Genomic DNA, 22,975 nt, shown 5'->3' with positions numbered 1-22,975 from the left:
AAACTCGATGCCTCAGTCTTAGAGGTTTGCAAGACAGCTGAAATTATGCAGGATGAAGCTACAGTTATAAAAAGATCACTTCTCTGTTACATTCACTGTACTGAAGGATGTATGGAAATATTTAAGCAAAAAGCTGTAGGAAAATATCTAAATACTACAGGTACAGATGCACTTTCCTCTGCATGGAAGTTTGCTTTATTTCATGATTTGTAAACATTCCATCCACAACCAGATTGTTTAATTAAAGCCAAACAAAGTACTGGATTACCGAGTTATATTTTAAGGCTAATTTTAATAAGTATTATACTGTAAGTCCATCTTCAAAATCAACTAAAAAGGTTCCACCCAATTCTTCACACAACTTATTATGTAACTAAACAAAATTGATATAATTTCAGTACTTTTGGAATGAAAGGATGCAAGAGACTTTTGACTAATCCTGTATATGCATATATATGTCTTATTTGTTAATAATAAATATATGTTTATTATTATTATTATTAGTAGTAGTAGTATTAGTAGTATTAGTAGTAGTAGTAGTAGTAGTATTAGTATTAGTAGTAGTAGTAGTATTAGTAGTAGTAGTAGTAGTAGTAGTATTAGTAGTAGTATTAGTAGTAGTAGTATTAGTAGTAGTAGTAGTAGTGATGACTTTTAAAAAGCAATTACTTATGAGATTTAATTAAAATTTTTATTTCCTCTTCATTCCTCTGCAGTGAATTTATGCAGCAGTGTTTCCAACCATTTTCTGGCACATTATGTAAAGAAGGAGTGTATAGACAGTTAGAGAAAGAACAAGAAGATTTATTAGCTGCTCTTAAAGATCAAGTTGACAGGTAATTATAATTTGATTCTTTGTGTGTGGTATTTAACAATAAACTAAAGAAGAGATGATAAATTTATAACAACTTTATAAAAATTTGAAGCAGTTATGAAATAAAAAAACATTCTGTTATATATATTTAATGTATATAAACAGTATAGTACATGCTGTACATTGTAAGCTCCTTATACATCTACATAACTGACGAACACAGATAGCTACAGTACAAACATGATATATAGTTATAATAAAGTGACTATGTGCTACAAGACGAGACCACCTCACAATAAAATTTGGAAGTTAAGAGCTTCTATCTCAAAATTGATGTACAATATCAAAAGAAAGTCAATTACAAAGTCTTAGAGGATCAATTTATTGGGTTGTTCGGAAAGTTCGTAGCGATTTTTGATAGCCGACAGTTGAGACACCGATTGACGCAAAAATGATTAGAATTGTACAAACCAATGAATATTACGATAAATGACCTTGAGACGCGTCTGTTACAAAAAAACCGTTAAGATTATTCAAATAGCGTTTAATTTGGCTCATTGCAAAAATGGATGCGAACAACGTGCATTATCGACACTTGTTTCTTTTCTTTTTTCGTAAACGCAAAAATGCTGTACAAACAGCAAAAAAGATATGTGATGTTTATGGTGGGAGTGCTGTATCAGAATCAACTGTTCGAAAGTGGTTTGCAAAATTTAAAACGGGTAATTTCAGCCTTGAAGATGCTCCTCGCTCAGGAAGACCTCCTGTTATTGAAGAGGACCAAATCAAAGCATTATTGGATGAAAACCCTCATTACACAACTCGAGAGATTGCAGACATAGTGAAGTCATCAAACAGTACTGTATTTCAACATCTAAAGAAGCTTGGATACGTGAATCGTTATGACATTTGGATACCTCACGACTTAACGGAAAAAAACTTACTGGATCGCATCTCCATTTGTGATTCTCTTGAAAGACGAAATGAAAATGACCCTTTTCTGAAGCGTTTAGTGACAGGTGATGAAAAGTGGATCATTTATAACAACATCAGCCGAAAACGATCGTGGGGTAAGAAAAATGAATCACCATTAAAAACTCCAAAGGCCGGTCTTCATCCAAAGAAGGTCATGCTCACTGTCTGGTGGGATTGGAAAGGAATCCTGTACTATGAGCTGCTTCCACAGAATCAAACAATTGATTCTGATAAGTATTGTTCCCAATTGGATAAGCTGAACATGGCAATTAAAGAAAAACGTCCGGAACTGGCCAATAGAAAAGGCATTGTGTTTCACCAAGATAATGCCAGACCTCACACGTCTTTACGAACACGCCAAAAATTATTGGAACTAGGCTGGGATGTTTTACCCCACCCCCTTACTCACCCAACCTTGCCCCGTCGGACTACCATTTGTTCCGTTCTCTACAAAATTCCCTTCATGATAAAAACTTTGATACTTTGGAAGCTTGCAAAAACCACGTGGATCAGTTTTTCGCGGAAAAAACTGGAAAGTTCTACGAAGAGGGTATCATGAAGCTGCCCCATAGATGGCAACACGTCATTAAAAACAATGGCGCATACATAATGGAATAAAAGTATATTTTTAGTATTAAAACAATTTCTTTTATTTCTCTTAAAAATCGCTACGAACTTTCCGAACAACCCAATAGTATGAAAAGACACACTGCATATGTGAATAGTGTGAATAGAAAGTGTAAAATGCTAAAGTGCATGTTGAGCGCAGAGAATAAATTGTGTATTTCTTGTATGCTAATGTGTATTTCTCATTTTACTGTGTCAGTGTTTTAAGAACTTTACTATGTACCCTGCATGATTTTATTAAGTTCAAAACATTAAACATGTTTAATAAAATTACTTAGTTTTTTCAACATCTTCTCAAATCTAATTCAACTTAAATTACTTTTCTTGGAGCAAACTGTTTAGAAAAATTGTATGTTTTAGAGTATATGCTTGTCATTGAATCGGAAAGAGAAAAATCTGACAACGAACATATATCTAAGAAGTTTTTGCTCCAATTTGAATTTGGTTTTGTCTTCAATTTTATATACAAGTAGTGCCTGGGTCTGTTAGTAACAGGAATTTTATTCTGGAGACCAAGTATATTATTAATGGGAAGACATTTTCAACTTTCACTTTTGATGTAGTTCCTGTCATATTGATGCTTTTGTCATATCGCTTCACCTGGTTAAAGAAACCCTCTTACCAAAGTCTGTGTGTTGCATAAGGACAAAATTTCAAATGGCTTCTTCCACTTTTTTGTTGCTAGTGAAATGCCAATTTCCTAGCACCTTCAAAGCTGGGAAGAAGTGTAAACTACTGGGCACAAAGTCTGGACTGTAATGTGGTAGAAATATTTCCAACCAAATTTGACATGGGGTGCTGCTGCTGCAATGTGGGGTCTTGCATTGTCTTTAAGTAGGATGACTGTTAAACTGGAAAGGCCTATTTCACTGTTTCACTGAATGGCAGCTTTCAGTCTTCTCTGTATAACACAATATCTATTGGCATTCACAGTTCCACTTTCAAGAAAGCCTAGTAAAAACTTTCCTTTGGCATCCTAGAATGCTGTGAGAAGAATCTTTCCTGTTGATCTTTTTTGATCCAGAAACCTTGATGTTTCCATTCCAAGGACAAAAATTTTGATTTAAAGATGAAATGGCAAATTAGCTCTCTTCCACTCACAATTTGAAGAAGAAACCAGCTTTCTTCCCACTTTTACTGCAAAAGTTGTGTTAATGCTAGTTTTGGAAGTCTTGTGATCGGCATCGAGCTGTCGAAGCACCCATTGTGTCAATACTTTACAATAATCCACCACATCACTTGGTGTGTTCGAGCATGACTGAGATCCAGATCTATAGCAGTTGCCCATCTGTTGATGCACGTCACAAATTCCATTCTTGCAACGTTATCCTTTCCGGTGGATGTCGACAATTGTTTAGGTTGCTGCAACACTCGTCACTGGTAATCTCACTGGCATCGTGATACTTCTTGCACAGTCACCACGTCATTTGCTGTGAAATTATTCTGGTCCATATATCTAAACCAATCACTTACAAATCTCAGTGCCAGATGTGCCACAAGTCCATTCACAGCAGACAACTTCATTCTTTGTCCACATCCACAAAATCTTTGTTTGCCCTCTTGTTACACCAAATTACTGTTATGCATTGTACAGAGCAGCAGTAATTTGGTTTCAGTAGTTGTAGATTTTGTTCTCTATTCTAAACTTATCAAATTTCACTCATTAATAGCCAAATAATTAATTAATATTTGCTCTTTAGAATTTTGTTTTATAGGAAATCTCTTTATGGAAGAGAATGGACTTAAGATTATTGTTTTCATTTAGAAGTACAGTACATTTTTATTCTTTACAATTATTTTTTGTTAAATTTATTTTAATTATAAGAGTTTCTACCTATTCAAGTAAATGTTTCTTATTGTTATTTTAAATTATAAACCAATATTTATTTAGGAGAAAGAAGGAATTGCAAACGGGACTGAACGTTTCAACACGATCAAAAATTAAATTATGCAGCCAAGATTTGCATGTGAGAATCTAATTTAAGCCTGTTCATCTATTCTAATTAATGTGTTAACAATGGGTTATAATTAAGGTATTTTAACTGTTATCAAATTTTATTTCAGTTAACAGTTCGCCAGGCAGCTATCATGCTTGAAAAATTTTATCCTACTCATGTTTTACGTCGATTGCAAATTTCAGAAACTCAGTTTTGGGAATCCAAAGGGTTGTCTTACCAAGACTGGCCCAGTGAGTAAATTAGTGAGTGAAATGAGCTACAAATCTCGCAAAATTATAATTTGAGCTATTTATAAAATGTAGGTCTTGCTGCGCAGATGTTATCTGAACTATTTTCTGCCGAATTCTTGACGCCTTTGGAAGAGAATAATGTTTGGTACGAACTGGGTGTGAGTATTAGATGTTATGTTGAAATTATTTTTAAATTACTTCTTTTGAAACTAGAATACGTTACAAAATATATATTAATTTTATTTAGGCTCAAGTGGATAATCTACATAGATATACGGAGATGTTGCAGAATGCGTCCCTTCACACAGACATCGACGTTACCCGTGCAGTCCATACGCCTAAAGGTAAAGTTTCATTTTTATGGTGGAGGGAATGAAGACATGTATACATTGTTAATATTTTGATAGGAAATATCCACGTTCATTCACCGTATCTCGATCTATCGACCTTCAGTCCTCTCTGTAGCTATAATTCTGCCTCCCATAAAAAAGATAAGCAAAAGTAAGAAATTTTGAATTTATTATTAGTTTGAAATTAAGTAAATATTTAATTTCGTGCATGTATGCATGTAAAATAAATTGGCATTTGAGTTTTAAAGTGGCAATAAGTGACCTTTTTCGGCTTCTGATGGTCCAATGACTGCATTTGCTCACTCCTCTGCAGATTAATTTGAATATAATTGTAATTGGTTTTAATGTGTTATTTTCCTAGATCTTGGTATCCCTGGAAGAGAAAAAGACATGAATTTAAAGCTGAAAAGCTTATTATACCACTTCCGATCCCTCATCCTAGCCACATTGCAGTCATAATTTTTAATAGAGAAAACGAAGAACCCATTCCTTTAGAAAGCGATATTTGTTTTGAAATTTTAAAGGTAAATATCATTGTCACTTTTTTTAATCATTGAATCATTCAAAGTGACTCACTTTCCATATCTTTCCGCAGGCCGTTGGTGATAATTACAGGGGATCGGCAGTCATCAGTTACAACACAGGAGGAACTCCTCCGGACGGACACAGCCTGACATCGGACGACTGTCCGGAAACCGGGACGGCTGGTTCCGAGGACTGTTTTAGTCACACCAGCCTGAGTCGCAGCCAAAGTCAGAGCCAGCAGATGAGCGGCAGCATCATAGTGAACCTGGCGTCCTCGGAAGACATCACCCTGGAACCGGATGGTCAACGGGTAACGTACAGTCACAGTTCGTACAGCACGACAGTTTGACAAAACTTTTAATTTTACGGATGTTGCAATGAGTTAATGGCTTAGATATAACAAATTACTACAGTTTTGTCTCTGCCACAATTTGTGCAATTTATCTTTCGATATTGGCCACCTTTCTGTCTATTGTACGATGAAAACATTTTTCACCGGCGACAAGATGGCGGTCTAGAAACCGTGGAGACGGTCCGTGCAGAAAACCGCACCGAGGTCAAAAACCTGCAAACGGCGTCTTGGATAAAAATCGAACAGAACACGACGGAAGATAACGGTCTTCTCTGACGACAGCAAGAACCTGGTGTGATATACGATGCAATATGCATTTATTTAAAACCGGAAAAACCTATTTTAATTCCTCCAAAATTTGTTCCAATATTCCCTTAAATTTAAACTTCCATCAAACATATCTTTAATGATTGCCTTCTTAAAAGAAAATGGAATAAATGGGAAACAAAGAAAAGCAATTAACTATCGGAGAATATTCGTTGGCAATATATTTTGATTAGCATTTATTTGGTTATGACGCTTATAACACATTTATTCTTCTATATTATTTATGTCTCGTCCGAAAATTACACTTAAACGTAAGCAATCTCGTTCGAACGAAAGGTACATTCTAATTATCCGCCGGGCCTTCGATCTCTTACGAATTCAAACGTACAATTCCTGAGTCCGGATAGAATTCGCCGAACTAGAAAGCTTGATAGAAAAAGCTAGAAGCTATGCGATGTGATTTTAATTATGCAAGAAAAAAACATAAATTATATATGGCATAATTGCTTGACGTGCAATGTTAATTGCTGCAAGCTTGTTGCAGTTTGTATAGCCTGTAAAAATATGTAAACAATGCTTTTTATTGTAATCATTGTGTTAAGATGGTAGATTTTTTTAATATTTTCCCCCCATCCTAACCCAATTTTTTGTATATTATTTTTATAGTTTATTTAAATGTTATTACGTAATGACTGTTTTTATCAATTATATTTTTAATTTTTAAATATTCGGTTCCAATGGTGCTACCAATACGTACGAATGACATGTCATCACCGAGTAGGATTTTCGCTCAACTGCCTCGTCCTCTGAAGTGCTTTGCACTTTGTGTCGAGCAAAGCCATTTCTTCCGAGTGGCAATCCGAAGCGTTTTCGATTACGCATACATTACCCCAAAATTTTGTTTATACTTTATATACCACCATTTGTATATATATACTTAACTTTTATTCGTGTTCCAAGTTACGTTGCTGCCAACGAATCTAAACACCGGACCAGTAGTAAAAATATGAGAAGCGGGCACCGAGTAGTCATATCGAATGTCAAAAACTGTTCAAATGTACGTCTTTCATAGAAACAAAAATGAAAAACGGCTTCTGTATTTTTGTGAAATGCTTCGTCATATTCAAATTCGTAACCTCCTTTCTTTTGCGTTTAGTTGCCGAGCAAAGATTTTTTAGCACTAGCAATGTCTTATTTATTGCCGAGAGAGTTCGTCTGTACAGTTTTGCTAGCCAAAGTATATTTTGCTAAAAGAAAAAAAGGGAAATGCTTACAGACGAGATTACATTTTTTGGGTCTTTCAGAAGTTTGGCTTCCTCTTGCAATTGTAAAAGATTGCTTAATTTTCAGTATAACCGAAACTGTGCCAATAATTTTCTACGGTATTTCAATGGATTGAACTATATATATCTATATAAAAATATACATATGTACTGATCATTTAGAATATTTGTTTGCACATTTTGCTTGTTTACTAGATTAGAATTATCACGAATTAAATAATATGCACATTTTATAGAACAATAACTCTAATGATTTGTTAGCTGTACGTAAATTACGAGGAAAATCTGTTTGCATTTAACTGTTATTGGCCTTGTATCTTCTTACTAAACCAATAATTAATAGTGCTAAAATACCATATTGAATTTTTGCAGTTAAGAAAATAAAAACGTCAAACCGAATTGTCTGGTCTTCGTTTCTCGTTAAATCTGGGGAGAGAGTTTTCTCCATTCGCGGACATGTGGAAGCATTAAAGTACTCGGATAGAGTCTAAAAAAAAAATTTTATTCACGATTCTCTTCTGTGTCAATTATTAAATTAGGTTCTGGCATTTCTTTCCGTCTCCATCAGACACTCCCTGACCAGAATCCTGGCATGCACGATGCCTCGCTTCAGCCTCTCTGCGGAACTCTTGCTTCCCGCATAAGTCGGGCGAATGTCCTTGCCCAGTTCCTCGATGACTCCCAGGAGCTGCGCATACTTGGACTGCGGCTGCTGTCTTATGGTGCCATAGGCTGCTGCTGCTGCCTGGGTGGTCTGGCCCACGGCTGCAAAGGTGGAAGAGGAAACCATTCCGCTGATGTCGTCGTTCAGCCGATCGTTTCGGGGAGTTCCAGGATTACTGAACGCCAGTGTGGCCTGATTGGGAGAATGGCAATCGTCGTCCATGATTCTATAATACAAAAACGAAAAATTATTTGAAAAACTTTACATCGTGTTGATTTTAAATGCATTTCAAATGTGTAATTTATCACAGAATCTGTTTGGGCAACTGTGGTAAAATGACAATTGCCAAAACAGACTTAAACTCTCAAGTTGATTTGTTTTTTATTATACACATGCAAAGACAGTTATCATCCCAAAAAGGAAATAAGCCAATGTTCAGTAATTGATGAATGTTTAAAAGACAGCAGTGAGTGTTGGAATTTTGGTTGATGTCAGAAATCCAAAATGGTCTCCCTTTTAGAGCAAATTTTAATTTGGGAAAAAGGAGATGGTTTCAGAAACCGAAGGGAACTTCAGTGCATTCCAAAAATTACATTCCTCTGTGATTTTTGTAGATGACACTAAATTGAATCATTTCTGCCAAACACTTTTTTTTAAATTCCAGTAGATGCACCTCATATAAAATGAATGTATCCTATGGATGGCTAAAGGAAATACATATCTGTTCAACACTTATTGTCTGCTGCAGCTGGAATTAATATACAGTATATAATGGTGGAAAGTAGCACTTGTTGCTAGAATTCCTTGGATAAGTCACCAGACATTCATCTTTGTAATTCTAGTTGACACATCGCTAATAAATAACTATTGTGTTTGAAGTTGTATTCTTGGATAATTTGGTGATATAAAATGCAAATTACTTACCCAAAATATTAACAATGTATATATTTATATATTCTGAATACCATCATCATTTAATGATATGATTTTTGTGGCTAGTAGTTTTCCAAATTGAATAGCTTCTTACAAGAGAAGCCATTTTACTTTCTTTTTTACGATTCTGGTGTTAAACTGATATTTGGGCTATTCTCTGAATAGTCTATAGATATCATTTTACCAATGTGATACCTGAGGAGTAAAATGTTTTTAACTGAATTTTGTCGGCTAATAAGAGTTTAATGTATTCCGAAGTAACATTTTTACATATTTAAGCAGAAAATCTAAATCCTTTTCATTTGATACGGTGAATTTAATTAGAATTTCTCGGATGCCAACTGTAGAATTTTGTAATGCAAGCTTTTACTGACAGCCTCAGAACTAATCGGCAACAATATTTTTCTAAAACAAGACAAAATTAATGAGCATAAGTTTTCATTACAATTCTAATAAAATCTAACAAAACTTTGCAAAAATAAAGAATAATGAACATATTATATGGGATTTGAAAACCATGCAGTGGAATAGGTTTAAGCGAAGTTTTACTTACAATGTTGCAGTCTCCTATGGCAAATGCCGAGAGAGCAAGGTCCAGAGATCGCACAATCAACAGACTTGTCTTCCAAAAACTGGAACGTCTGCAAGCAAGCATTAACACAGTCTACTACAAAGTGGAAATGCGGGACATACAACTTATACGTATGACATTTAAGAGAGGTTACGGCTGACATTTTCGTCGAGAAAACGTGAACAGCAGACGTTCTAGACTTACAGGAAGATGGCGCTGAAGTTTCCACTGATGTTCCAAACGCCATTGTCAATCCTGCTCGACATTCCAAATTCCCTATAAGCCTAGAAGTTTGACAGTGAAGGCAGTGCTGAACGTCAGCTGCAACCTCTCTTTAAATTACAAATGTCGCATGCAATGTCATTACAAATTTCTCACTGCATGGTAACTTTTCAAATATCCGGTATATAATAACAAATGTGTATGGCACTACTTCGAGGAATGGTCAATATATTTCGTCTAAACTAACCCTACATAAACAATTTGAAAGTTTGTGAAGAAAGTAATCGATTAGTGTTTACCCACATAAGCTACCGCTTCAAATGCATCACAGAATAAATTTAAGTTTGAACTGAAACCGATACAGATGTGAATTAACGTTTTACTTCTATACATGCAAAATTAGAAAAATAAACCAGAATTTGTAAAGTAGAACAATAAGTTCAATATTTTTTTATTCATAAGCTAACTGCCAATGTCTGTCCATCAAAGAAAGTGTTTACCAAGTTAATTTGGCAAAAAGAAGAAAAAGTTTCAACACTGTTTGCATTCTCTGTCAGTGCATTATTACTTCACAATTTATTTCAAAGAAACTAAATTCTAGTTAAACTTAATTTTGTTAAGCAGGAAAACAACATACTTCTCAGAAAATGGAGGGAATTTTGAAGATAAGTATGGCATCCACAATTGCACCTAAAGAAATGAGTTTGCATATTAGTATTGTGCAAAATGGTTCATTCAAACACAACTCATTGAACATAATGCATATAAATACACAATTCAGAGCAACAGATAATCTAGTGTTTTCTACCAAAATACCAATTTTAGATAAGTAAGATAGTATGGCAGAAAAATAAAATCTAATCTTTCAAATTTATGCGACTACAATGCGTAGATATATTCTTTCGCAATCAATTTTGCTTAATCATTATTAATGGTAAATTGGCTTAGGTCGTCCGAATCTCGCGGAGGGCAGAGCACTAAATCTGAGCCGACTCGACAAAACACCGCCACCGATTCGTCTCGTCGGCCAAGGCTAACACGTACAGTGTAAAATCTTTAGAAAGAGTGAACATCATTGCTCAATGCCTTTGCACGCAATTCTTATAGGATGCACTTAGAATCGCATGCAATGCCACACGTAATTATAGTGTTTTTGACTTTAAATCAAGCAGACTACTAAACTTTTAATTATTTTTATTGGTAACATCACAATTATTTGTAAAATATAAAAAAAGATCTAACATTGGTGACAAAGGTTTAGAATAAAGACGTCAAAATAAAATAAAAGACTTTTCTAACAATATATGAAATGAAAATGCCTAGCAAAACTATAAAGAAAAATTTATTTTAAAACATAAAAAAGAATTTGCAAATCAATACCTAATTTCATTATTTTAATATTTATTAACAAGTTTTCACATACAAGATTTCAAACAATACTTCACCAGAGATAGAGGGGATTAAATTTTATAACAGGAATGTAGATGATTGTAAGAACTACAAGAAAAAGAGAAAGCAAAATCTAGCAACATTTAAAATTTTTGCAATGCCATCTGTTATATATTAAGAAAAAGCTTATAACTATGATAAAAAATATATTTCAAAATGGCAAAATGCTCAATTTTGTAGGTTTTATATATAAAAAAAAAAGTATAAATGTTAATAACAACTAAAATTGTCATTAAGTCCAACCCTACCAGAGATACAGACTATTATTATTATTATCCCACCCTTTGCAACCTTTCACCACCAAACTTTAATAGCATTGATCCCTCTAATCAACAAACCTCCCTGCAAAATTTCAGGAGTTATTAGTAAACTGGATGAACAAAATAGTGCCCTCCCACAAGTAATAAAATTTGGGGTTTTTTCCTGTATTTCTCAAGGTTTCCCAAGTCCAAAACTAAAAATTTTGGGAAGAGGGTAATTTTTTTTACCAATCACTGTACTTTCCCTTTGTTATGTATAATAGAGCCAGGAAAATAATTTACTAAAAATATTTTTATCAAATGAATATCCAAGAAAAAAGTTAGAAGAATGGATAAATGAAATAATAATAATGAGAAAATATAAATTTAATACCAGATCAAATAAAAAAAAAAAGGTTAAACCACTCTTCCTCCTTTTATTTCATTTAAATATAGGAAAAAGAAAATTGGGAATAAGAATTAAAGAACATATAAGATCAGTTCAGAAAAATTATGCAAACACAGAAGCATGTTGCTGCAATGAGAACGGACATGAAATAATAAGAGAATCAGTTATAACACAACTTCTTTATTAATGATAATAATAGAAAAGAAATACATCCGACATGAAATAACAATTATATTTATAGAGGGCATCTTAACAATAGTACTATTTAAACACGACAACAGGGAAAGAAAAAAAATCTGGCAAAGGATTGCATAACTTTCCCGACTATTATGAGATCTTATAAAAGTTATTTTCTAAATTTTAATCACAATATAATTTAATAAAATTGTGTGGGGTCCCATCTGTTATAAAAAAAAAGCTTTTATAACAAAATCTCAAGCTTTTTGCCATTTTATAGTAATTATTATTTAGACAATAAAAAGGAGTAAAAATGTAGGTAAACGAACGAAGTTTTCCCGACGGAATTTGAAGTGAAAGTCAATCTTGATAAATAAAGCATTAAAATATTTGTAATATATTAACTGGTCAAAATATTTAGTTCTCAAAAAAAGATAAGGTGAATTCTAGCAATGTTAGAGTCAATAGTGAAAGGTACACATTTCGTTAAACGTGAAGTAGGCCTATATCTGTTAGGCTCAAAGACCAAAATCGCTCATTGAGTGAAAAAAATGGGCACATGCATTGTGGCTAACTCAAAATTCGTGTTGTGGCTTTCGTGATATTTGACCACAACACATTGTAGTGATTAAGAAAAGCTATAACGCGTTCTGAATGTTAGCTGATGCAACCAAGAAAATTTTGTATGCAGGTGCAAATAAAAATCTATCCATTCAAACTAAGACTGATTCAATCTCTAATTTCATCCGCAAGTTAATAAATCAGCATAATAAATCCTATTTTAATACATTATAGTCACAATAGATTAATAAAATAATATTTAAACAACTAGAAGCATTAATTAATATTAATTAATTTAATTAACCACCAAAATTTAATAGCATCAATGTCCCTAATATACAAACCTCCTTGCAAAATTTCAGAAATTTTTGACAAAAGACACAGGAGTTATGAAACTTGAAAGGGGGTGAACAAAATAGTACCTCCCTCACATACAAACATCCATACATACAGAAAAACTGCCCAAATTCTTTTGCATTTGTTGACATTTCAAGGTCGCAAGTTTTAAAATGTAAAAATCTTGGGGGTCATTTTTTGACCAATTGCCATACCTTCCCTCTGTTATAAACAGAAAAAAAACTGAATTACTTGTTTGATTTAGATTTTCAAATTTTAATAATAAATTCAATTTTGCCCTGATTCTGATGCTAGCTTCCAATATATATTGGCTAGCATTGCCACTGGCAATTATAATTAAGCAATTCTAAACCAAACATTGACAAGTTCTTAACACACATTAATAATAATGCATATAGATTCGCACAACAGCTACACTCGAAGATGTTAGGGGCCAAAAATGTTTGTCTATTTAATTAAAGCATTTGCTGGAATTGATGAAGGTTGTCTTCTTTTAAGCTGAATTCAATAAAATGCAGATAAAAAGTATTGGCTAACTAAGCGTCTGATCATCCTCAGCTAACAACCATACTAGATTCTTACTAATCTGGCCATTCATTACACAAAAAGATGCCAGGTTAATGAAAGTGCTAGTGTGTTTAGGCTAAAGGCAATGAATGACACGGCTCAGCCTTCAGTACCGATTCTTTATGCTGTACCATATTACAATGGGGGTATGCTGAATAACTGAGAAACTGGATTAGCAAGTATGTACTGTGCTCAGTTAACCGATTAAACCGTCTTGTCGGAGCCGATACGAACAATATATTAATAAAATTTTACTCCAAAGTGGGGATAAACGATCCACAAACGTATTTGTGGCTATTGAATAGTAATTTACGAAATAAGTGTTTGGCAAGGCTAGCATCGTTTTGGGTAAAAGTGCAGTTCAGAATGGGAGTTTGGACTCCCCAACATTTTAGTTCCCCAGACGACCAAAAGTCAAAGGATCATCTCTAATTGTGACCATCGGCGAGACAGTCGCCTCCAGTTTTTTCAATGACTGTCGATTAAATATGCAGCAGGCATAATGGAGTGCACGGCACAACTTTAATTGCCATGCCGGAAGTATTCAGTGTTTTACAAACCCTTAATTAATAGTCTGTAGTAAAGTGGAAAACAGTCAATTTTTTGCCTTTTTAATAAAAAGTAAAAAAACATTACAGTGAAGATTGGACTAGTATCCATCTGTAATGTTTTTTTACTTTTTATTAAATTGTAATTCTGCCAGCCCTTTTTACAAAGAAATTTTTTGCCTTGTTTTGAGGAACACTTCCGGATTTTTTCACTTACAAAATTTACCCCCTTCTTTGGGTGTCTTCCAAATTCCAGACAGGCTAATTTCAGTGGGCTATCTTGCAAAAGTTGGTTTACCTATGGTTTCAAAATGGCGGCTCGTCTTCGATTCCACCAAATAGAAGAAAGGAAACAGTGGGGACACGTTCTAACCTAACCTATTCTAATTACCATAATTATTACCAACAAAATTATTAGAATAGGTTAGGTTAGGTTAGAACGCGCGTCCCCACTGTTTCCTTTCTTCTATTTGCTGGAATCAGAGACGAGCCGCCATTTTGGAACCATAGGCAACATTAACCCAAAAGTTTGCATCTTTGACTATTTTACTCCCGCAGGCACGGTCTATGGTTCTGTCAAGGTTCCAACCGCCTCTTTCAGAGCCGAATCCGTACCTTGCATCGGTTCTTTCGGTAAACTCAGTAATGTATTGGCAAGCGCCAAATCCGACAGAGGGCGCTCAAAATGGCTGCCGAAACAGGTAAGAAGCCGACAGGAAACGTTGTCTTGTAGAAGGTGAAACCGTTTTGGATGCTGGACACATCGTATTTTGTGGATTAAACTCTAACAACAACAAACAACACTGAACATAGTTTTATTTATCATAATAGTTATGTTTTTATATTAGAACATGGTGTATACTGCTTAAAATATTTAAACACTTCTCACCTGTTACACGTTAACAGGTGAGAAGTGTTTTAATTCTACACACGATAGTCTTTTATTTTATTTTTAAATAATAATTTTTATGTAGTCATGACGTAGCAGTAATATTCCTATTCAAGTTTGAAAATTATTCTCTTGAAAATCTGAAGCCGTCCACATAAAAAGAAAAAAATGTCTAATTTTTTTTTTTGTAAATGGACATGCCTGTCGAAAAATTGTTTTTGTACGCAGATCGGAAAGAAAATAGGTAAATTTTCTATCTTCATATACATATGTCGAGATAACTTTCCAGTCAAATTTTTAAAAATATTCTTAATTGAAAATATAAGTTAATTTACGTTTTCTGTTTTCATTTTAGTATTATGTTCGGCTATCACATGTTTACGAAAACCAGACAGCCCCTCTTTGCACGTGCATTCTCCCCGTAATTGAGATGTATTAAAATGACAATATCTGAGATTGCAACACTAAAGCAACAACATGAACTTTCAGTGTTGTTGTTAGAGTTTAATCCACAAAATACGATATGTCCAGCATCCAAAACGGCTTCACCTTCTACAAGACAACGTTTCCTGTCGCCGATACAGTCTAGAATTTGACATAAATTCAATGTATTTAATAAATATATAAAAATATAAATACGACTATACAAAGATAAAACTTGCTTTTGAAAAACAGAAGCAAAGTTTTATCTTTGTATAGTCGTATTTATATTTTTATATATTTATTAAATGTAAATAACGCCGGCCATGTACTTTTTATTAATTATTTACTTTATAAATTCAATGATTTGTTCTCCATTTGATCATCGCAGTAGTCGTCACCGATGGAAACTGAATCGGCTCAGGCATTGAACAAACACACGGTCGGTTCCTTACCTGTTTCGGCAGCCATCTTGAGCGCCCTCTGTCGGATTTGGCGCTTGCCTATAATGAATGTCAATTGATCGACTTCATTTTGACACTTGACTTTTAAACATAGATATTAAAATTTTATGTATTGAAACTTTTAATTTTGTTTATGTAAATGAGATCATTAAATGTGTTTCCATGTTTACAAATTATATGTATCATTCATTAACATTGGCTGTTCCCCCCCTTTCAAAGGTAATTAAACTGACATTGCCTCCATTTTGGGCAATAAAAACTGTTAGAATACACAAATAAATACTAATTAATTAACTTAATATCCCGTTACAATTAAAAAAACATTATAAAAAACACGAATTCAACATTAAATTACTACTTACTTTTAATTAATTAACTTCATGATTCCAAACAAACACTTTCCCTCCTCACCGTCTTGCTTGCTTGCCGCCCTCTGGTGGTGAAGTTAGGCGTTAGCTACGTTGGCTATAATAAGTGAGCAACGTCGGGAAAAAAAAAAGTGGATGAAAACATGTTTGTTGTCCGTTGGCAGTCAAACAGATGTGAGAAAAAGATTGATTTAGTAGTTGTAGGAATTTTTTTATTCATTAAAAAAGATGGATAAGGATTGAAGGCAAACGTCTTTCGGGTTTAATTGAAGGCAGTCATATGTCGGTCCCCGTCCCTCACCACCCGGCCGCCCATTGTAGGCCTGGCCGAACCCATAATGGGCTTGCCATAAAAGGCCCTCTTAGTGCCCACAGGGCGGAAAGAGTTATAAAAAAAAAAAAAAAAAAAAATTGAAGGCAGTCGCTGATATTGAGTACTGTAGATGATTTTTTGTAAGACTTATTGGAGAGGATTTTTTTACTGATGTCGAATTTTGAACACTTGTTGAGGCGATGTGTGGTTGTGTCTGTTTTGTTTGGACAGTAATTGCACTGGTCAGAGCCGGATTTGAGGCGATTGGAGCGATTGGTGCCAATCGGGCCCGCGCTTGAAGGGGCCCCGCATCACATCAAAATTTATATATTTAAAAATAGTACATGTTAATAATATTTTTTATACCTAGATATTTAAAATACCTAGATATTTAAAATAACAATATACCTAGATATTTAAAATAAATATCTAGGTATATTGTTATGAAAAATAAAACAACATATTTCAATATGTAAATTAACTGTTAATCGATGTTGTTATTTAAAGTTTGAGGGGCCCCGCAAAAAAAAAAAAAAAATTCAATCGGGCCTCGCAACTATTGGATCCGGTGCTGGCACTGGTCGGTGGTGCAGATGTTGCAAGTAAAAAGAAAGTGGTTCGTAAGTAAAGAGTTGGTTCTTGCGCGGTTGACGAGGACGTTGATGCGGCGGTTAGTGATATCAGCAATAGAAATATCTGATGTGTTAGAAAACCAAGGGTAGAGATAGTTTTTGGGGTAGGTGTTCCATCTGTTGTTCATGTGTTTCTCGTTGTCGGACTTGATGAGCGTGTTGAGGTCTTCGGGGTTATGTAGTGGGTGATGTTAGAGTTGAGGGGGTTGGTTTTGGCGAGTTTGTCAGCTTGTTCGTTGATGGGAATGCCTTTGTGAGCCGGGGTCCAGATAAGTTTGGTCTGAAGGTTGAGGATGGTATTAATGATTTGGATTAAGGTAGGAGACTTATCGTGTTGAGCGTGGAGAGCCTTAAGAACCGATTTCAAGTCTGAACAAATGATGGCATCTGACTTTTTGAGCGAGATATGATGGATTGCTTGAAGGATTGCATATCCTTCCGCAGTGAAAATCGTGGCCTCGATGTAGAGAGAGAAGTGGGCCGTGATGTTGTTTTTAGAGTCAACAAAAGCCTCTGTCACGGTGTTGGTGGTTTTCGACCCGTCAGTGGCAACTATGGTGTTGATGCTTTGGTGGGCTTTTCATTTCTTAAAGGACTGTTGGATGAATGTGTCAGGGAGATTGGAATTTTGGAATGCAAGGTCGTCGAGATGGATGTTGTGGTTGGAAGCATTGGTGATGTTAAACGACATTTGGCTATTTTCACATTAGGCGTTTTGAAGCGCGCGTTTTAAAGAACCGAGACTTCCACATAGGTATACACTCGTAAACGCGCGCTTCTGGCCAAGCGCACGTTGACAGATTTTGGTTAGAACGCGCGTTGCGCGGGCGTCAGCTGCGCGCTTTGAGATACATGCGCTACCATTTTGTTGTATACATTCGATCGCGCGCTTTCGGGTAGAGTGGACGCACGTTAACGTTATAACGAGTTTTTCTTCTGGAGAAATTGAGTCTCTTAAATTTGTTGATTCACCAGTAATATCCACTTTTATAATATGGAGTAAGTCGTCAAATGATTTTATAGACATTCTAAAATAATTAAAAACCTTGGGTTCATGTTGTCTTAGTTTTGGATACAACGTCACAAACATTCCATGCGTCAGTCTATCTCGTAATATTGGGTGCACCCAAAATTCTCTTTGCCTCTGCCGTCGTCTTTTATAGCGACGATAGAGGAGCTACGCACAAGCAATCACTTTCACATCCATTTCCAAACTGAGCCTGTGCGCACGCCCTACTAACGGTCGTCAAACGCCGAGGTAAACGCGTGTTAACGCAACGCCCAACGCCTAATGTGTACTTAGCCTTTGATGGAAAATTGGAAGGTTGAAGCTATGCAGGAGAAGTCAGGAGCGGGTGAAGTGAATGAACAGAATCTTAACAAGGGAGGCACCTGAATTGTCGTGAATGTTCTGAATAATGGATTGGAAGAGGAGGTCAGAAGTAGCTTTCTTGATGTAAGTGCAGTATTGTTTAATGATGCGTTTGTGGAAGCGGCGATTTAACCATAACCTGTCTGTTATATAATAAATTTTTTAACCATATAAGAGAATTGCCTTTGAGGCCTTTGGCAATGGCTTTGCGAAGAATGTGATGGTGTTTGACAGAGTCGAAAGCTTTGCGTATGTCAAGGGTGAGGATGTCGAGGAATTGACCTCTTTTGCGCAGTGTGTGTATCTGGATCATCATGTGGGTAAGGAGGTCTCTTGTCCCCTTGCCCGGAAGGCCTCCAAAGTGTTTATAGTTGAACCATTGTTGTTGATGAGCAAGATTATGCCAACGTTTGATGATCACGCGTTCGAAGGTTTTAGAGATTGTTGATGTCGAGGCAATCGGACGGTAATTGGCGACATTCGTCGTGTCTTTACCTGGTTTACGTATGGGAATGATTGCTTTGTTCATTTCATTGGGGATGGTGCCTGTTGTCCAGATTTTATTGTAAATGTTAAGTAATTGGCATTTGGCCTTGTTGTCGAAAGCTTTGAGAATCTTCATGGTAATGCCATGGCCGCGTTTCTTCAGCGAGAGTGTAGCGAAATGACGTCACAAGCAGTTTTGGCCAATTAGAAACCAGTTCCAGTGTGTTCGCTGTAAAGCGCTTCTCGAGCGCTGCATAAAGAAACGCGGCTCATCTAAACCGGGGAAAGTGTTCTCACTGTCTTCTACTACGGCCGCGTTTCTTTATGCAGCGCTTGAGAAGCGCTATATAGCGAACACACTGAAACTGGTTTCTAATTGGCCAATACTGCTCGTGACGTCATTTCGCTACACTCTCGCTGCATAAAGAAACGCGGCCTTCTATTCTTCTGTCTTCTCTACTCTGGTTATAAAGCGCATCCTGCTGGAAATAACCTTTTTTTACAATTAAAAAACAATAGAAATATTTTTATAAATTAATATTAACTATAATTTAATATTATAAATTCGAGTAATAAAACAGGAAAAATTTCTTTATATATTTTAAAATTATTCCGTTTATTGTTTTGCCAACTTTTTTTAACAGTGAAAACAAAATGGCGGCTTTCACGTTTGTGTTACTCGTTTATAGATTTTGCCGTTTATACGAGATTTTATAATGGATGTAGACGTGTTAGGTACCGTAATTGCTACGTTAATAAAGACCGAAACGATTTTCAATCAGTGTTTTATCGAAGATAACGACGAAGAGGAGGAATTCGTCTTTTACAGCGCGGATGAATTATTAAAGGCAGCACGTGTTAAAAGTGATGCGGGTAAAAACATTGAAAAAGTATGTGAATCAAGCGATAAAGAGTTAAAGAGTGCGGTTAAGCGGAGGAGAATATCAAAGAACAGAAAGAAAACTGATAAAGCCTCTCAACCTTTGATATCTTTAGAACTGTTGAGTGATTTTAAAGTTCAGTTCAAAATGACAACTACAACATTCGAAAAATTAATTCAGGCCCTTCGCTATAATCACGAAATTGAGAGAAAATCTGGAAGACCTGCCGTCCCCTTCACCAAACAATTGCTTATTGTGGTGTGGATGCTGGTTAATCAAGAACCATTTAGGTATAAAATCTTTTTAGTAGTCTGTAATTTGAACATCTTCGTTTTCCTTTTTAATTATGAATAATAAATCATTTGTGAACATTAAAGAGAAATATGCAGGTATTGTCACAAAATTTTAACATATAAGTTTATTGTTTATATGAACGTATATGACAATATTCCCACAAAGTAAGCAATCCCACGTTAATGATAAAAGACACTCAACTAAAACTAAAAGTGAAATATGGCGGAGTCTCGTACAATGCGGGACTGGTTCTGTGTTATAAGAAGGTGCATTATCGGATGATTTATGCAAGTTTAAACCTAGCGTGGAAGTTGAAGATACCTTGGATGACAAAATTAGAATTTTGTATGAGTTTTAGTCGCATTCTAGAGGAGAGCGTTATATGGCGGTTCACTGTATATAAGTTTATGTTTAAAAAAGAAAGATAATGTACAAACTATCGCATATAAGGATTTTTTACATATTCACTACTACAAATTACCTTTAAAAGAATCAAAGTCAGAAAAGTGTTTAAATCATAAAAATGCACTTTTCAGTGCTTTTCCAGCAATGTTTTTCTTCTCAACAAAAATTTTCAGCTCCATTGAAGCTAAAAATCTTGACAGACCTGAGACAGGCTTATTGAGGGAGCCAAAAATGTTTGTCAAGAAGAAAAATGTTGCTGGAAAAGTGCTCAAGTGGTGGAGGAAGTAATTATAAGTAATTTTTAACCTTATAAACAGTAAACATATAAAATTCCAACCAGAATATATTTAGTAAATACATTTTTGTGGTATTATTTAGTACAGAAATGGTAATGCAGCTACACAATAAGCAGTTATGGATTCAAGTCAATTCTTCCGGAATAGATTAACTGTTCCAGAACATTCAAAATTTAATGTAATAACTAATGTTAACACAAAATAGTGGCCTTACTTTAGTACAAGTTCCATTGGATTAGCTGAGTTATAGTCCGAGATAATCCATTGATTAGCATTTTTACACATTTGCATTTTACTCGTAGGTAATTAATTAATTAATCCACAATAAAAATTAGATTTCTGAAGTTCTTATTACTGTTTGTGAAGTTAGAAAATAAATAGAATATGCTTGTTATATATAAGAATATTATGAATATAATAATAACTATGCTTTTCCTCTATTCCAGAATTATATCAGAAAGGTTTGTGGTACCAAAATCAACTATTGAAAGCTGCTTCAAGAGAATTATATTTTTGATGGATCAAGTTAGTCCAGATATTATAAAATGGCCGAGAGATAAAGAAGCCACCGATGAAATGTTAGCATTTAAAGAAATATCTGGACTTCCAAAGGTATTAGGTGCCATCGATAATATTCACGTAAATATAAAATCATCACGTGCCTTACCGGAATTTTATAATAATAGCAAAGGACTTACAACTGTGGTTCTTCAAGCAACTTGCAATCACAAGATGATGTTTACTAGTTGCAGTACTAAATCACCTGGATCATTAACGGCCGAACAAGCATTCGAAAGTTCCGAATTATCTAAACAAGCTAATGATGATCAAAGCATGTTTCCCGAAGGATCTTACCTAGTCGGACCGTGCAGTTATCCACTTCACACATGGCTAATCACACCATATCAAGGAGAACAACTGATCGCAGAACACGAACATTTAAATAATGCATTGACTGAAGCGCACAGACCTATCAGCAAAGCATTGAAGTTGTTAATGACACGATTCCAACGTTTAAAAATGTTAGACATGAACAGGTTGGATTTAATTCCATCCTGCTTAAAAACTACTTGCGTTATCCATAATGTGTGTATCATGAATGACGATTTAATAGACGTAACTGACATAGACAATGATTACAATAGTTTTGAATGTGCAATACTTACCGACGTTCAAGGAATTGAAAAAAGAAATTCTATAGCCGATCAGTTATTCAATTCTTAGCATTATAATTGAATAATTTTTTGGTTGTATCATATAGCATTTGAATGTACCATTAGCCATATTAAAAACTACTGTATTAATATGTAAATAATATAAAAGTAATAATGATCACCTCACAAAATATTTATGCTATTAAAATTAACTTCAAGTTAAGTTTCAAACTTGTTCCATGGTTATATTTACAATATATCTGATGTAGTAACAAAGTTCAAGTTGAACACAAGAGTGCAATAAGCTATTTGCATTAGCAACCCTAAAATTGGCACACACTTAGGTTTTTGTAGTTGAGAGAACAATTTGCTCTAATAGATACCAGCTTTCATTTGGTGCAGTTGTTTACAGGACTAAAATATTGTAAAGGGTTCCCTAAAGTTTATGGCATAGCACCTCTATATTCACAAAAGTTTAGGAAATTAAATAAAAGTTTTAAATTGTCAGTAATTACATTAAAAGTTTCTTCTGTGGTAAGCAAAGTTAATGTCAAGCAAAAAAGGAAAATCATTCCAAAAGTAATCTAAAAAAAAAAAAAAAAAATGGAAATTATTAATTGTAACAAAGATAAAAAAAATAAATCATAAAGAATCACAAAAGTAGGCAATATTTTGTTATTTATTTAATATACTGTTATAATATAGTGTAGTGTTGTCATTGTGCAACAAGCAAATTAATGACATAATCAGAAAAATATAAACTTACACTGTTTAGAAATATAGCATAAGTTTACTGTATTTAAAACGAATCGTTTCTAGTCAGAACACAAAAAATATTCATACTTTTGCTTTATAAGATGAGATTTTTTGTGTAGAGTTATTGGGAAAAAATATTCTTCACAATGTAAGAGGCATTCTGATTT

At 34.6% G+C, this 22,975-nt stretch overlaps 3 protein-coding genes across 5 annotated transcripts in view; 2 read left to right on the top strand and 1 right to left on the bottom strand.

Annotated features, from left to right (window-relative positions):
- LOC136975240 (uncharacterized) overlaps positions 1–7,780 on the top strand; it is a 64,630-nt gene extending 56,850 nt beyond the window's left edge. Inside the window, 8 exon segments of the mRNA XM_067270269.1 lie at positions 717–836; positions 4,308–4,383; positions 4,481–4,604; positions 4,677–4,762; positions 4,852–4,948; positions 5,012–5,105; positions 5,316–5,478; positions 5,550–7,780. Coding sequence (XP_067126370.1) covers positions 717–836; positions 4,308–4,383; positions 4,481–4,604; positions 4,677–4,762; positions 4,852–4,948; positions 5,012–5,105; positions 5,316–5,478; positions 5,550–5,828 — 1,039 coding nt within the window. The 3' untranslated portion in view covers positions 5,829–7,780.
- An 82-nt stretch (positions 7,781–7,862) lies between these two features.
- On the bottom strand, positions 7,863–16,281 carry LOC136975241 (cyclin-dependent kinase 2-associated protein 1-like). 3 transcript variants are annotated; one of them, XM_067270272.1, is made up of 3 exons: positions 16,214–16,280; positions 9,532–9,619; positions 7,863–8,271 (listed from the first exon to the last, which is right to left on the bottom strand). In XM_067270272.1, the coding sequence occupies exon 3, from the start codon at positions 8,265–8,267 to the stop codon at positions 7,917–7,919; it is 351 nt and encodes a 116-aa protein (XP_067126373.1). In that variant the 5' UTR covers positions 8,268–8,271; positions 9,532–9,619; positions 16,214–16,280; the 3' UTR covers positions 7,863–7,916. The 3 variants fall into 3 exon arrangements, with proteins under 3 accessions (XP_067126373.1, XP_067126372.1, XP_067126371.1); XM_067270271.1 differs by lacking the exon at positions 9,532–9,619 and having other exon boundaries at positions 16,214–16,281; XM_067270270.1 differs by lacking the exons at positions 9,532–9,619; positions 16,214–16,280 and adding an exon at positions 10,409–10,461.
- A 3,379-nt stretch (positions 16,282–19,660) lies between these two features.
- On the top strand, positions 19,661–22,681 carry LOC136975261 (uncharacterized). Its single transcript, XM_067270295.1, has 2 exons — positions 19,661–20,193; positions 21,345–22,681. The coding sequence occupies exons 1-2, from the start codon at positions 19,739–19,741 to the stop codon at positions 22,120–22,122; spliced, it is 1,233 nt and encodes a 410-aa protein (XP_067126396.1). The 5' UTR covers positions 19,661–19,738; the 3' UTR covers positions 22,123–22,681.
- The last annotated feature ends 294 nt before the right edge of the window (positions 22,682–22,975 follow it).

Source organism: Centruroides vittatus, unplaced genomic scaffold (assembly GCF_030686945.1).
Source record: "Centruroides vittatus isolate TY-2023 unplaced genomic scaffold, ASM3068694v2 contig_367, whole genome shotgun sequence".
Lineage (NCBI taxonomy): Eukaryota > Metazoa > Arthropoda > Arachnida > Scorpiones > Buthidae > Centruroides > Centruroides vittatus.
Note: the sequence above shows the minus strand (reverse complement) of the source record. Positions and strands in the feature narration are given on the sequence as shown.